At 47.4% G+C, this 16207-nt stretch overlaps 1 protein-coding gene and 1 non-coding gene across 9 annotated transcripts in view; one reads left to right on the top strand and one right to left on the bottom strand.

Moving 5' to 3' along the window:
* Positions 1 to 6: 6 nt before the first annotated feature.
* Zbtb46 (zinc finger and BTB domain containing 46) overlaps positions 7 to 16207 on the bottom strand; it is a 67725-nt gene continuing 51524 nt past the window's right edge. For 6 of the 8 annotated variants that reach the window (XM_010633369.3, XM_019208841.2, XM_010633370.3 and 3 more), the window contains 3 exons: positions 8678 to 8853; positions 2303 to 2468; positions 7 to 104 (listed from right to left, as the gene is read on the bottom strand). In XM_010633369.3, coding sequence (XP_010631671.1) covers positions 28 to 104; positions 2303 to 2468; positions 8678 to 8853 — 419 coding nt within the window. In that variant the 3' untranslated portion in view covers positions 7 to 27. Of the gene's footprint in view, positions 105 to 1900; positions 2521 to 8677; positions 8854 to 16207 lie in introns of those variants that run through there. The other 2 variants (XM_010633373.2, XM_019208843.2) reach the window with 2 other exon arrangements.
* Positions 15541 to 15643, top strand: LOC117287269. The gene has a single exon (XR_004518503.1). It is a non-coding gene; the product is annotated as a U6 spliceosomal RNA (small nuclear RNA).

Here is a 16207-nt window from a genome sequence, read left to right as displayed (position 1 = left end):
CACACGCCGTGGCGCCGCGAGCCGTGCTTAATGCCCACGCTGGCGGCTGACATGAACACGCGGCTGCACACCTTGCACACGTACTTCTTGTCCTTGCTGTGCACCTGGGGGGACAGGGCAATCAGCGGGAGGAGCAGGGTAGCGTGGGGTGCGGTGTCTTTGGCCCTGAGGGGCCGGGGAGGAGGGACAGTCCAGGGGAAGGCCTAGGGGAGACAGATCCGCTCTGACCCTACCGCCTGCCCAGAATTCAAAGGCGCAGAGTTACAGGTGGTACCAAACAAAGGCGATCAAAGGAAATGCTGTCCACCAGGGGCAGCAGTGCCCTCTCCCCAGACCCGCGGAGCCCCCTTCTATCTGGGCCAGGTCCAAGTGGGGCCCCACATACTGCGTGTCCGGGCCCTCCACACCCGGCCACAAGCTCCCCCAGTCGCACTGCTCCCTCTGCCTAAAGCTCCACTCCCTCCAGACCTCTGCAAGGACAGGCTGCTTACCGGAGCAGCTTCTGTGCCAGTCCTACCATACTGTCTGGGGCAGAGGGAGCTGGCCTGGCTGCCCAGGTCAGGGTGAAACAGAAAGATCCCGCTGGCGCTAGGCCTGGGGGCAAAGACGGGGAGACCCCCCCCACCTGCAATCAAAAGCTGGGTCCTGGCCTGTGTCTGGGTGCTGGGGAATAACAGGGGAGCAAAGGACGACAAGGAAGAGATAGGGGTGGGGTGGGGAGTGGGTGGGTGTGGGCTGGGCAGCCTACTGATCCTGCCTCCCGCCAGGAGTGCAACTCCTGCAGTCGCTGTGGTCCTGGCTGGGCCTCTGTGAGCTACCTCTCACCATCCCTGGCCCACCCAGGACAACCTCCTCTGGAACCTGCCCTTTTTGAAGGCAGAGCTACCACAAACTCCCACACGACCCCAAGCCATTAAAACACAAATGACCACTGCCCAACTCACTTCAAACAACCTGGGCGTCCCACAGCATGATGGCAGGCAATCACCTGAGAACCTTGGGACAGGTAATGGCCTCAGAGCTGGGGCCACCCACAGGATAATTCTAGAGCTTGGAACTCAGGATCCTTCTTTGCATTCTCTTGTTGCCTTGTTTTACTCTATTTTAAACCTGTCTTCCCTCTGTTTCCCTCTACAAAAAAAATCAAATTTCTAGAGCAGTCTCAGGAAGAACTGTGTTCTCGTTGAGGACGATCAGGCAGGAGCAGGCCCAGGAAGGGCTGCAGGAGCTAGCATTCCCTCAGACCCCGATGGCCTGGGTACTGTGCTGGCTGCTCAGGAAGTGGCAGAGGTATCTTGGGAGCCTCTCACAGGACCAGACGGTCAGGCACCACCTGTCGTGGAGGACACACGCTTAGGAAGGAGAGGGAAGGGTGCCATAGCAACCATTACCAAGCCCTGGGAGGGGTGGCTGCAGAGCAGGGGCAGCCTGCTCCGTGACACTTGGCAAGCTCCCAGCCACCACATCCCTAACCCTAGTGGCACTGGAGAGTTTGTCACGTGTCAGGGAGGAGATCACAGGCAGTGAGGCTTGGCCGGCCCAGGGGCTGCTGAGCTGCCCTGTCAGAGAGCTCCCTGTTCACTGGGGAAGCTACATACAGATCCCCTTCTTAGAAAAAGGCCAGCTTCAAATGTTTAAGTGTCTTTTTCCAGAGTTAAGACTCGGAAATCCAGCCATGAACTACAAGGTAAACATCCAGGCGCTGCCCAAGGCAGAGGACAGACAGTAGGGCTCTCACATGGGTCAAGAGGTTTACCGCAGGCCAGGCATGGTACCACATGCCTGTGATCCCAAGCACCCAGGAGGCTGAGGCAGGATGATCGCCGTGAGTTTGAGGCCAGCCCAAACTACATAATGAGTTCAAGGCCAGCCTGAACTACAGTGAGACACTCTCAAAAAGCAAAAAAAAAAAAAAAATGGTTTATTCCAACATCAATGTAGTTTTGTGTAAGAAAATCCTATCAACTGCCATTGCTAAGCCTGTTCAGCCCCTATCAGTGTGAAAAACAAGATTTGATTCTCCCTGGATAGGAAAAATATAGAAATAGGTACAGATGTCCTTCCAAGGTTTTATAAGTTCTTCTGTGAGATCATCTCTGGCTTATTACTTGAATTAAAGCAAATCCAACTAGAGAAAAAGCGCAAAACCCTGCTCCCTACCCGCTGGTGGCTATGAGTGGCCCTGGGTCTGTCTTTGGCCTGTCCTTTGTCGCAGGCCCTTCCTGCTCCCTATGTCTTCACCTCACACGAAGACACATATGTGGGGAGCCAAGGGCAGAGCCCCAGGCAATGCTTTACCCACCTGGCCTTGCTAGTTCATCCCTCTGGGTGCCTGCCAGGTGCTGAGCCTGCGCTGGGTACAGGTGCAGGGCACAAGCAGATGAGGCCAGGGCATGGAGGCCGGCAGGTGGGCGATGGTGGCAGGTGACCGGCTTCTGCACACAGGCCTGAGTGCAGCCGTGGGGGCCCTATTAGGTGGGAGATGCAGCGGACTGTAATCCTGATGATGCCCAAAGCCGGCTGTGAAGAGTGAACCCCACAGTTTTGAGAAGTGAGTCTGGCTGAAGCCTACGTGCTGAGGTCTGAGTAACTCACACCCTAATTCCGTTCCCACAGGTAAAACCTTCAGACTAGAAGGACAGTGTTCTAACTACAACCATATACTTTGTCTATTCTGTTCCTAATTCGCTTTGTCCTGTCCTTTATGAGCCCTGTTTACATTCATCTCCATAGAAACTGCACGTAGCTCGCCACCTAATTCGCTTTGTCCTGTCCTTTATGAGCCCTGTTTACATTCATCTCCATAGAAACTGCACGTAGCTCGCCTTTACCCCAACTGATTGCCGATAAAGTCAGTGCCTGGGCCTGGCCAGCGCCTTTGTTGGGTGCACCGGCATTGGTCGGCCCGGCCCCCACTTTCTCTTATTTCTGTCTCCTGGTGTATTTATTTCTCACACCTCTGTCATGTCCTCGGCAGGGTACTGGAACCTAACTGCAGGGTCTCCAGTAATTGGTGCTCACTGTGGGGCCTTGAACCAAGCGCAATCACCTGCTCAGTGAGACTGCTCATAATGAAAAGCAAAAAAGAGAAAGAAAAACTAATCGATGATACAGTGAACCTGGCATCGAGATAAGGCAGTCCAAACAGGAAGAAAAACCCAGACAAGAGGCAGGTGCTTCACATGCGAGACGGTAGTAAAGGGAATCAGTCAGGACTAAAACATGGGTAATCGCTTTTGGCCCAAGCCAGCCTGCAGTGTTTAAATAAATGCTGCAGAAGATAGTGAAACATAATTATCAGGACCTGGATTGAGCTCAGTGGCTCCACCACCTGCCTTGCAAGAGCAGGGTCCTGAGTTTGATCCCTGGTACCAAAACAATAATAATAATAGTCATTTTTCACAAAGGAGAACTTTACATGGAACTTAGGGAGTTTGTCAAAACTAACATACAGACAGCTCAACAACAACAAAGTTATCTCCCCCTGAGACTTTAACTGAGACCTTGAAAACTTGGAGCCTTGTGTGCTCTGTTTTGAGATTCAAATAACGGAGCCTGGGAGTCACTCAAGCTTCTGCTCCAAGGCACTCAGCTGCTGGTGAGAACTGTTTACAGTTTTAGAGCAACTGCTCTTTCACAAAGAGATTTTACTAGAGAAATCAAATTACAAATTTTAGCTAATTGATAAATATATGTTTCAATTTAGATGATGTTTAATCGGTGTGCTTAAAACATTTCTCTTGCATTACAAATTCTTGAATTGTAATTATACGGTTAACTTGACCTACTCTCTCACAGACTTGTTATGAAGAACTCAAGGTTACTACTGTTCTATTGGCAGCTAGTCAAATTTTAAAATGTAACAATCTGAGAACAGAAAAAAAGGACACTTTAAAATTTAAACCACTGAAGCAAGTTATAGGTTTGTATTAAGTGAGATGGAGGAAAAATATTAAGGCTACAAAGTAAATGAGATATACTTTTCCTGGTACCAGAAAAAAAAAGAGATATACTTTTGATATGAAAGGATTTTGTACGTTTGTCATGTTAGAAGCATATAGAGATATGTAGATACAAGATTAAAAGACCTATGTACTTTGAGAACATGTGCAGAAGTGATTTATCAAGTAAATATGTATGTCTACTTGTTTCAAGTTTGTTATAAAAGGTTTACATTTACAGGCATAACTAGGTTTCATTCCTTCTGACTCTAATTCTACAAGAGATCTCTTAATTGACTTACAAAAAGTTTTGACTAGTCTTATTTATAATTATAAACCTAGGGCTGGGGATTTGGCTCAGTGGTTCTGCCACCTGCCTTGCAAGCACACGGGCCCAAGTTTGATCCCCGGTACCAAAAAAAAAAAAGTATAATTATAAACCTAAAAATTATAAAAGGATATTATAATTCAATTAGGCTAAATATATTTAAGTGCACTCTAGTTTTATAAATTGTCTTATATGTTTGTCCATTTGTCTGTCCAGTAATATAGCCAATTTGTGTGAGCTCAACAATTTTTTCCCTTTAAAATTTTTTAAAAAGATATTTGCCTATAATTTAAATTGGCTTATTATAAAGGTTATTAAAGTAAAAAACATGCATTTCTTTTTTTCCCCAGGTTTCTAACAGATCAAAATGACATAATATATACTGTTGTCTAAATATGATCACTCCAAAACTTTTAACTGATTAAAAATAATGTATAGTTACCATCTGGTTCTTATAGATTATTAAATAAACTTTGCCAAGGTAATAAATGAAGACCCTTCAGTTTAGAAAAACTGCTTTGGCTGGGGATGTAGCTCAGTGGCACTGCACCTGCCTTACAAGTACAAGGTCCTGAGTTTGATCCCCAGTACTGCAAACAAAAATAAATTTTTTTAAAGGGACTCCCCTTGGTAAACAAAGGAGTGGCTGCATGGAAATATTTTCCAGTCTTTGCTTACTAGGGGGACCTCAACAGTTTCCAAAGTCTTACAACAGACTGACCCCAATAGTTTTCATAGCCTTATAAGAGACTTACATCAATGAATATTACTTAAATATGCTATCGTAATATGTTTATATTAGTTTTCATCAAAGGGTTAAGTTCTGAATATGTTTTTGTGATATATTTATACTGGTTATTATCAAAAGATTAAATTTCCTGTGAAAACAAGGTTTTATTGAAAAGCTGCTTTTAGTACAAAACTAAAAAGGCAAGATTTCATATAATTGTATTAATTATTACTGTTTTCAAGTATACTAAATGTATTCATGCTTTCTGACTGTACAAGTTTTCTAATATATGGTAATAACTTCCTTTTGATTTACGTATTTGCCTCTCTCTTATACTCCAGCTACTTAACAGGTACATTTATAGGCTGGTGATATATTTTCTTTAGATAGCATCTTATCAAAAGATAATTTTAGGGCTGGGGATCTAGCTCAGTGGTTCTGCCACCTGCCTCACAAGTGCAAGGTCCCAAGTTCGATCCCTGGTACCAAAAAAAGATCATTTGAATAATAATTTTTGTGTTTTAGTAGATGGATGAGTACGTTTAACAATGGCTATTTTATACTAAGATGGACATTTAAGTATGTCATAAAGATAATATCATGATTGTCATGCTAAAATATGTGTGGCTCTTGATTTGAAGCTTTTTTTCTGTTAACGTTTTATAGGAATTTACAACTATTAGAACAGCCATGATTGATAGTAATAATAGCCTCCTAACTATATTTTATATTTAAAGTGCTTGATATCCAGGTAAAATTATAATAATTAAGTTCACTACTCCCATTGTAATGCTAATGTTATTTATTTTCTCTTCTGAGTGTTCCAACATCTAAAGTTTAGAGACCAGAATTAGGTAACTGGGCTAAGAAGACAACCAATATTTTGGCCCTGGCCCTTCAAGGTCTATAAACAACCCAGGTTATGAGAGAACTTTTTCTATAAGATCCTACAACTTCAGTAAGTCACCCAACCTCCTGAGCAGGGAGCTCATTGGACACCAAAAAAAGATAAGAATCTACAAATGTAAAGTGTGCCAAAGGAGAGTCACTTGAAGGGAAAAATCTCCCCTGCTTTCACTGAAAGCAACATGGTCAAGCAAGGCTGTGACCCATCCTGATGGCTGACACTGACAGGAGCTGAAAGGCTTCAAAGTAATGCCTGAGTAGACTTAACTGACTTTGATAGAGAACAAGAGGTTAACTCTTATTAATACAGGTCTTCACCTTAACTTGATCTTGAACATGCAGTAGAAAAGTATAATCCAAAGATATATCAAGACCACAGTAATAAAGCTGGATATAAGAAGGGGCTTCAATTGCTGACCCCTAGTGGCAGTTTCCAACTATACTGATGGCTTGCCACTGTTATGGGTCATTAAAAAAAACTATGGTAAGGGCCAAGGATTTAGTTCAGGGGCACTGCGCTTGTCTTGCAAGCACAAGTCCTGAGTTTGATCCCTGGTAACAAAAAAGAAAGAAAGAAAGAAAGAAAAAATTATTGTAAAATTTATAGATCTCAACAATAGTTTTTTTAAAAAAAACTTTAGCTAAAATTGTTTTTTAATTATTAAATTTTTAATCTTTTTATGTGAATCCACAATCTTTATTTTTTTATTTTATTTATTTTTTTGGTACTGGGGATTGAACTCAGGTCCCTGTGCCTGTAAGGAACACTGAGCTCAATCAATTTTTAATTTTTTTAAATTTAAAGAAAAACTGTGACAAAATATCAGACTTTTAGATAACTTCCTTTAGTGAAAGGGTCTAAGAGCCAGCAGATTACAATCACTATTTTAGTCTTTTAGAAACAGTTTTTAGGGCCGGGGATTTAGCTCAGCGGTTTGGTGGCCTGCCTTGCAGCGCAAAGACCCAGGTTCAATCCCCCGTGCCAAAAAAAAAAAAAAAAAATCAATAGAAACAGCTTTTAAATAGGGATCCTTCCCCAATCTGCTTTTTTTATTTTAATACTTATACTTTGATTATACATACTGTAATTTCTTTAAAAATTTATTTTTGTTATAGGCTGCCAAACTCCATATGATTAATATAGATAAAATCAACACGAGTTCAATCCCTGTACCAAAAAAAAAAAAAAAAAAAAAAAAAAAAAAATCAACAACAGATGTGCTAGATTTTTTTTTTACCAAAATCCACCAGATTGACTTTAATTAGTTTGTTTTGTTTTGTTTTTTGGTACCAGAGATCGAACTCAGGACCTAGCACTTATGAGGCAGGTGGAGACACCACTGCGCTAAATCCCTGGCCCACAATGTAATTAAACAATTATATACTGTCTTTATAATGTCAATCTGGTAGGACCAGGGATTTAGCGCAGTGGTGCTGCCACCAGCCTCGTAAGCACTAGGTCCCAAGTTCAATTCCCAGAACCAAAAGAAAAAATAAATTGTTAAGTTACAACATGATTTTTATTAAGTTAGCTCCCTAAAGAGAGCCCCTAACTATGGTCTTCCCTACATTGACCCTTCTCAGCTCAAATCAGTTGGATTGAAACTACATCTTTTCTCCCCTAACTGCAGTTGAAGATTATAGATTTCCTCTTTACAGAAGAAATTAGTACAGACAGCTAAGTCAGTCAGACACATTGTAAGTCCTTGTGACATGGGTCCACGGGATAACTCATGGGGACAAGTTCCCTAAAAACTTTTCCCTAAAAACTCAATTACAAAAACAAAAAGGAGGTACAGTTACTTCCACAAGTTTAGTTAGATCTTGTTATGTTCATTTAAATTTTTTTAGATCTCCTCATGCAAAGTAAATATATACAAAGAAAGATCTATAGACATGTCCTAGATACTAGTGTCGTCAAAGAATGTCCTAAATAAAAGGTAAGTGGCTTGATGCAATTAATAACATAGGGGCCAGGTATGCTTATTTTTCAACAGAAAATAAAAAGATGCTGTGGCTGTCATCCCAGAACGCGCCACCATGGACCAGGATGATGGATTCGCTGCAAGCAGCCTGCTGTGACACCCTGCTGAGAGCCATGCAAAGGCCGCATCTGAGCGACTCCTCACTTACGATGGCCTTCGGACCTGGGAAGATCACCAGACCTGATGCACACCTGCTGATGAGGCCCGGGAGCAAACAGGCCCCTGAAACAGTCGCAGCTCACACTGATGCAGCTGCTGTTTCCAAAGAGAGCAGGGGGAGATGCAGCGGACTGTAATCCTGATGATGCCCAAGGCCAGCTGTGAAGAGTGAACCCCACAGTTTTGAGAAGTGAGTCTGGCTGAAGCCTACGTGCTGAGGTCAGAGTAACTCACACCCTAATTCCGTTCCCACAGCTAAAACCTTCAGACTAGAAGGACAGTGTTCTAACTACAACCATATACTTTGTCTATTCTGTTCCTAATTCGCTTTGTCCTGTCCTTTATGAACCCTGTTTACATTCAACTCCAAAGAACTGCACGCAGCTCGCCTTTACCCCAACTGATTGCCGATAAAGTCAGTGCCTGGGCCTGGCCAGCACCTTTGTTGGGTGCACCGGCATTGGTCGGCCCGGCCCCCACTTTCTCTCCTGGTTCTCATAGTGTATTTTTCCCCCAGGCCTGTGTCATATTCTGGGCAGGGTACTGGGGTGCTGGAACCTAACTGCAGGGTCTCCAGCAGGGTGCAGCTTTTCCCCCCACAGAGTGGACCTTGCTCGCCCGCACTCACCAGCGTGTGCCGCTTCATGTGCTCGCGCCGCGTGAACTTCTTCCCGCAGATCTCGCACGGGTAGGGCCGCTCCCCCGTGTGCGAGCGCATGTGCCGCTTGAGGATGCACTGGTGCATGGCCGAGAAGCTGCAGTAGGGGCACTTGAACTTCTTCCTGATCACCGTGAACTCATTCACTGAAAAACAGTGGTGCGGGTGTCAGGGTGCCGCTCTGCCACTTCCGCAGCCCACGCCCTGGGAGGCAGTCACGCCTCGGGCCGCCAAGGCCCCAGGCCAATCCCAGCCGAGGAGACCTGCACGATCCAGCTGGATCCTGCCCAGACCCCCGACCGCTCAGACCCCATGCACGCACAGGAGTGGCACCAGGCACGAGAATGGGCTGGACGCAGCCTCTGGGAAGCAGACGAGAAAGCCGTGCTGGGTGCAGCACAGGCACAGAAGACAGCAGAGGAGGCAGCAGGCACCGTCTGCCAGGGAAGCCGCTTGGCAGTTTAACTGGTGCTGTTCTGCCTGCCCCACACACAACGCAGCAGGGCCCTTTGTCACCACCTCCCGCAGTAAATGTGCCCAGCGGCCAGCCTCAGAAACGCAGCAGACCATGGGGTGCCCACCGACACGGGACTTGGAGATGAGCCTGGACTCCTGCAGGTCCTGGCAGCACCAGGGGACCACAGCGAGTTCTGCTGTGAGGCTCCGCTCACATTCCCAAGCCAGCACTCCACAAACAGTGCCTCCAGGCAGGGATAAAGGCCAGACACGAGAACCAGAGGCTCTAGATGGGCGCTAAGCCGACGCCAGGTTCCCCCATGCCAAGCATGAGGGCATCACAGCTTCTAGTGCAGGCCCTCGCCAGAGCCACCATTCTCTCCGCGGGGCTGAGAACGTGGTCCCCAAAGCCCTTTCATCAGATGTGAACCCCTTCCTCACATTTAGGGGCTCCCCATGGTGTGCAGGGAGTGTTTCACGCAGCCCAAAGGGTGAAACCATCACAGTCATGTCTCCTTTAAATCGTGTGTCCTTACAGCACTGGACTGAAATGTGTGCAGTGTGTGGAACATCACACCCAACACAGTGCAGCCTCTCTGTGACACTCTGGTTTTGTGGGCTGGTTGGTTTGCTGTCTGTTTTTGTGACATGACACTAGGGATTGAGCCTAGAGCTTACCCACTAAGCTACCTCATAGTTCTTTTCTTTTCTTTCGTTTTTGAGACAGATTCTTGTTAAGTCACTAAGTTGCCCGGGATCATCCTGCCTCAATTTCCCAAAGTGCTGGGATCATGGGTGTGTGCCCCGCTGTAATGCCATGTTTTTAACCAGTCATTTAAATGTTTCAGTGAGCTCATTTCAGATTCTGTTGTGAACACTTGCTTCCATCTCTCCCCTTGAGCGTGATGCTTGGCCGCGACCAGCCGCCTGCCGTGACCACTATTCCCTGTGCTGTGCTAGGCCTCTCCCGGCCCTGTGCAGGGAGGCCCTCACCGCCACCTGCTCCGCAGGTCCCCACATGCTGTTCAGCCGGCGCAACTGTGCATCCGCGGCAGAAGAAGCATGGAGGTGCACGCTAAGCCCCGAGCAGCAGTGGGCGGGCACAGCGGGCAGGTGCAGGCCTAGAGCGTCTGACCGGCAGGGCACAGGTTCCGGCCGTGACCCACACCACACCTGGAGCTGCCAAGAGGCGCACCTTCCTGACCACCAGGGAGTCAGGCCACAAAACCAGGCTCCTCTTGCAGCCACACCTCCCGCCTCTGGCTCTTCGCAGCCCCACCCTCCGGGGCAAAGGCGCCACAAGCTCTAGGAAGGGAAGGAGACACAGGAAATGGGTTTCCACATGATTTTATTTAAAACAACTTATGGGGGACATAGCTATGGCTTCTGTACTACTTCTATAGCTATGAAAGTTAAAATTTTGAATTACATATTTTTACCTCCTTTAATGATTCAGACCTGCATGTCAAATAAATACTTATCTCTATATCAAAACACATTTTTAGATCATTGCTTAGTTTTTATTCATAACCATAAACTTAGCTCTGCAATCCAGCTCTGTTTGGAGGGGAACAAGGAAAATAAGGAACCAGAGGAGCACAGTGAGAGCAGAGCCGATGGGACGCTGTGAGCAGCAGGTGGGGTGGAGGTGCCCTCCTGAGCGAGAGGAACGGCCTGGTCCGCACGGTCACGCACACCAGGGTCGTCCACAGGCGAGAACGGTGACCTCCTTACTGGTCTTGCCATTCCTGGACCCGAAGCAGTGTCCATGCCCTCCTTCACCTTCCCAGAGACCGCATGCTTGCCCTCCAGCCACTCAGTCTGGCCGTGCAGAAGGAAAGCTGGGAGACGCTTGTGTTTGGCCCAGCGTTTGCCATGGACGGAGTGCCAAGACCTGTGTGCTTCAGGAGGGAGCTCTCAGCGTCAGGGCCATGAAGCCACCACCTCGGTGCATAAGTCCTGGAATAATTCTGTGAGAGCAGGAACCCTAATTTCCAAACCCTTTCCAGTGCTCAGAGCACAAAACTTTTCTGTCGTCTTTGAGACTCTGAAAACAGCTCGAAGGAGTCAAGGGCTCACCGGCAGCAGCAAAGTCAAAGAACGTGGTGGGCTTCACGGTGGCTGGCAGTGAACGGCCACAATGAGGCACAGTGGCATCTGCCAGAAACACATGTTTTTCTAAAAAAATAATTTAAAACAGACGCGTGGTAGCCCACCTGTGTAAGGAGGGCTTGCTCAAGGCAGAGACGCAGCTGGGGATGACCCACAAGGTGGGTATGGTAGTGCACGCCTGTAATCCCAAGTACTTGGGAGGCTGAGGCTAGCAAGACCCAGTCTTAAACTTTAAAAAGGGATAGGGGTGTGGCAGCACCCCAGGCTGCCTGCTAGTATGGAAGCAGTTTCTTACTGGAAACAACTAATGCCTCCCACAGTTCTCTGGCGACGGTGAGTCAGCCTGTATTTCGGCGCCTTGGTCCGAGTGCACACAGTCACTGCCGGGTTCCCATCCCCAATGCCACAGTGCAGGGTGTCGGGCCAGGCAGAGCCCCTGACTACCGTGCAGGAGGTCCCGGAGCTGCGCCGTCTGAGGGCTCAGTTCCCAGGCAGAGATGTGGCTCAGTCCCACCAGCTTCCTGGCTGTTGCATCCTTGCTCCTCCACGGTGGGACAGGAGCCATGCCAGGCGTGCAGGAAGATCCTGGGCCGGGGTTCAAGACCAGCCTGAGCAACACAGCAAGACACCGTGCAGCAGGGGAGCTCCTCACAATGCTAAGAAAAAAAGATTTTTTATAGATTACCAGTGATGCTGTGATGCTGTCACAGACGTAGTTTCATTCCGGGAACAGTAACAGCCTTTAACATCAACCTGGGGAGACAGCATCTGACAGCAATGAAGGACAGAGGTCGTTAAGCTGAGAGTTGGTCCCTCCCATGTGGCCGACACCTGGAAGCCTCGCCCTGGGGACCTAGTGTTCTCAGGATGCACAAGGCCTCCCACGAGGATCACCGAGGAGCGGGAGGGTAGAAGCTGGCGAGCAACGGTCCAAAACACAAAGCGGGCCACGTCCAGCTGCGATTCACACTGACGGGGCCAGTCCCAAACCTAAGAAGGCTCTGGCCTCCTCCCAACCCCAGCCCTGAGGCAGCAGCCCAGGCTGTAACCATGGCTCTTCCTCTGCCCTCTCAAACTGGGACTGCAGTACCACGCCTGTCAGGCCTCACTGTGCACAAGTGAACATCCAGGAACCTCTTCATGGGGCATGGTAGAGCACGCCTATAATCCCAGCTATTCAGGAGGCTGAGGCAGAAGGATCACAAATTTGAGGCCAGCCTGGCCAATGTAGTGAAACACTGTCACAAAATAAAATTAAAAACCTTGTGGGGGGGATGCACACCTATAATCCCAGCACTCAGGAGGCTGAGGCAGGAAGATTGTCAGGAGTTCAAGGCGAACCTAAGCTATCTAGTGAGTTCCAGGGCTGGGGATTTAATTCAATGGCTCTGCTGCCTGCCTCGTAAACACAAGGACCTAAATTTAATCCCCGGTACCAAAAGAAAAAAAAAAGTAAGTTCCAGGCCACCCTGGTCTGCATAGTGAGACCCTATCTCAAAACATGAAAATATAGCCGGACGTGGTGGTGCACACCTGTAATCCCAGCACTTGGGAGGATGAGGCAGGAGGATCGGTGTGAGTTCGAGACCAGCTTGGGCTACATAGTGAGTTCCAGGTCAGTCTCACCTACATAGTGAGGCCCTGTCTCAAAAAAACAAAAACAAAAACAAACCCAAAAAACATGAAAATATATAAATAAAAAGAGGGCTAGAGATGTAGCTCAGTGATACAGCCTCTGTGGGCTTAGTCCCCAGTATAGCAAAACAAACAAAATACCTCTTTCATGATCGTGTCTGAGACTTCAAGAAACTGCCAGTGAACCACCGAGGGTCACCAGGTTTGCTGCCATGCATGGGCAGAGAGGCTTCCTCAGAAGGGTGGGTGGTGCCATCTCCAGAGTCTTCCACCAGGCAACAATTTTAATTTTGTCATATTACAATTTTCTGGAGACCAGACTCCCTGCGCATCTCAGAAATGAATCCAAATATAAATGAGCGTGCCACATCCCACCAGACAAGCCCAGACACCACACCAACCCCCTTGCTCCCAAAGAGTCCTGCATCCCACAGTTGCAGTCAGGTCTGGGGTCCCAGCCTGGCCACCGGCTCCAGTAGGCAGGCAGCAGACGATCCCCTTTTCTTACTGCTGGAGCGATTCACTAGGGCAGCTGGTGTGTCCGGCGCTTCTTTGTGGAGAGGTTTCACAGTCATAATTCAGTTTCCTGAGCAAATCACAGACCTCTCAACTCCTCTCCCTTTTTGCTTCAGTTTTTTATAAACTGCATTTTCAAGGAATTTTCCTGTTCCCTACAACATATTCTGAGGCTTGGCATAGGTTGCTTGGAGTATTCCTTTAACATCTTCCCAGTATCTATGAGATCTGCAGTAATGAGCTTTCTATAACTTCTATTTTTTGTGTGAAGTCCAATTTATTTATTTATTTGGTTATTTTGTGGGTTTTTCTACAACTTTTATTGGCAAACGGTGCTTGCCTTGTTTTCACTGACCACTTTAGATGGGAGCTTATCAACCCAACTTCGGCGCTGTGCATTTCTGGGTCGTTTTTGTATGCCTGCTCCCTCCCTCTCCCTGCTTCTCCTGTCTGTCTCCCATCAGTACTGGGGATGGAACCCAAATCTTTTGCATTGTGCTAAATCCCAACCTCTTCTTCTATTTTGAGACAGAGCCTTGCTAAATCGCCCAGACTGGACTAGGACCCTCAGTCCGCCTCTCTCGGCCTCCAAGAGTGCTGGGACTACAGGTGCGTGCACCGTGCCGATCCTTCCTTTTCCACTGACACCTGCTCTTCACTCCCTTCTTATTCTTTGCAGCTTAGTCTTCTCTTTGTTTCCTTTGTTTCACAATTTTTTAGCATACCATGATTATACTTGTAGGGAGTTGGTACATGTACATAACACACTCTTGCTTCTTCAAATAGAATCTTCCTTCTTTCCGAATGAGGACAGTAAGAGCTATACACGCTGTTTTCGAGGTGGTGTCCAGTTTTGATACAGTATATTTTCACGGTCATTCAGGTCAAATTGTTTTAGAATTGCCACGCGACTGGCCCTGACGTATATAACATGGACGAGTGTCGGCTTCACGCAGAAGCACACAGCGTCCTTCTGGTTCCTGTTGATGACTCTGACTTCAGCTCACTAAAGTCGAAGAGCAGACTCACGGCTCTGGCCCTCTGAGGAGTTGTTGGCGGCCTTTGAGATCTGCTTGGAGATGCATCAGGTGCTCTGGTTCAGCAATGTAAAGCTGCATGCTGTGCTACCACCAGCCACTAGGTCTGAACACAGATGCGAGACTAAACACCGCCAAGTTCAACCCAAAGATGTGAGGCAGAAGTGGCACCTTGAAGTGACACCTTTACCCCAGAAATTCAAGGTTAGTTTAACACTGAGAACTGCACTCACGTCTCTTCTCTCCCTGTGAATCAGACTTCACTCTTTTAGGGCCAGCAGCTTTGGTTTCACATGGTTATGAACCAAGCTATTAGAAGCACACATATCAGGACTGTTTCACTCATTACTGAACTGACCCCCCTTGCCACAGCACAAATCCCTCCTGAGTGAGACTTCTTTTAAAAGTTTACTTTTATTGCCCAGTGTGGTGGAGACCGCCTGTAATCTCAACATTTGAGAGGCTGAGGCAGGAGCATCACCACATGTTGGAAGTCAGGGTGGGGTAGAGTGACTTCAAGGCCAGCCATATAGCAAGTTCAGAACTATACAGTGAGACCCTATCTCAAAGCTTCCCCCCAAAAAAGTTTACTATGATATTAATAATTGCTAAACTAGCTTTCTTTAAGTTAGTGTTTGCTTGATTTATCTTTTTGCCTTAAACTTTTCTGTGTCTTCATCTATAAAGTATTTGATCTAAAAACAGCAAAGAATGGGCCAGGGATGTAACTCAGGGATGCCGCACCTGCTTGGCAAGTGCAAAGTCCTGTGTTCGATCCCTGGTACTATAAAAAATAAAAATAATACATACATATAGCAAAGAGTTTTAAAAAAAAAAGCTGTGGGTGTAGTAGGAGTACCTGCAGTTCCAGTTACTTGGGAGGCTGAGGCAGGTAGGTCATCTGAGCCTAAGAGTTGCAGGCCAGCCTGGGCAACATTAAAATAAATAAACAAAAATGACAGGGCATGGTTGCACACACCTGTAATCCCAGCTATTTGGAAGGCTGAGGCAGGAAGATCGTAAGTCTGAAGTCAGCCTGGGCAATTCAGTAAGTCCCTATTTCAAACATACAGAAAAGTGCTTGCTTCGGCAGCACATATACTAAACTGGAATGATACAGAGATTAGCATGGCCTCTGTGCAAGGATGCAATGCAAATTTGTGAAGCATTCCGTATTTTTAAAAATACAGAAAAGGGGCCCAGGGATGTAGCTCAGTGGCCCTGCACCTTCCTGGCAAGCTCAAGGGCCTGAGATGATCCCAGGTAGCAGAAAAAAGCAAGGAAGACGGGAGGGGAGCAGAAGTGGGGCCCATGTTCAGTGGTAGAGCGTCCTTGGGTTCAACCCCCGGGAGGGGTTGGTAATGTTTACTGGATATTATACATCGTACAGTAACGGATCAAGAGCTACAGGTCCTCTTACAGTAACGCAGTTCAAGCCACCATCTTGGTCTCCATTTGTCCTTTATCTTTTCCTTCCTGACCCGGTCATCCTGTCTCCTGCCCAGAAAGTCTTGGGTGTGAGGCTTCTCCTCACTCCCTGCGATGGAGACTGCGGCCAGCGGCAGCCTCTGACCCTGCGTGCTGAAGCCGGGCACCCGCCTCCTCTCCCGGGCCTTTGGGCTCGGATCGCGGCTCTCGGTCACGGCGCCGGTCCCCTCCTCGGTTTGCAATCGGTTCGGCTTGCAGTGCCCCAGTGGACACCCCTCCGCGGCCGGTTGTTTTGTGCAGCTTCGCGGGGTTCGGG

This window comes from Fukomys damarensis, unplaced genomic scaffold, assembly GCF_012274545.1.
Source record: "Fukomys damarensis isolate Sample0158 unplaced genomic scaffold, DMR_v1.0_HiC HiC_scaffold_22, whole genome shotgun sequence".
NCBI lineage: Eukaryota > Metazoa > Chordata > Mammalia > Rodentia > Bathyergidae > Fukomys > Fukomys damarensis.
Note: the sequence above shows the minus strand (reverse complement) of the source record. Positions and strands in the feature narration are given on the sequence as shown.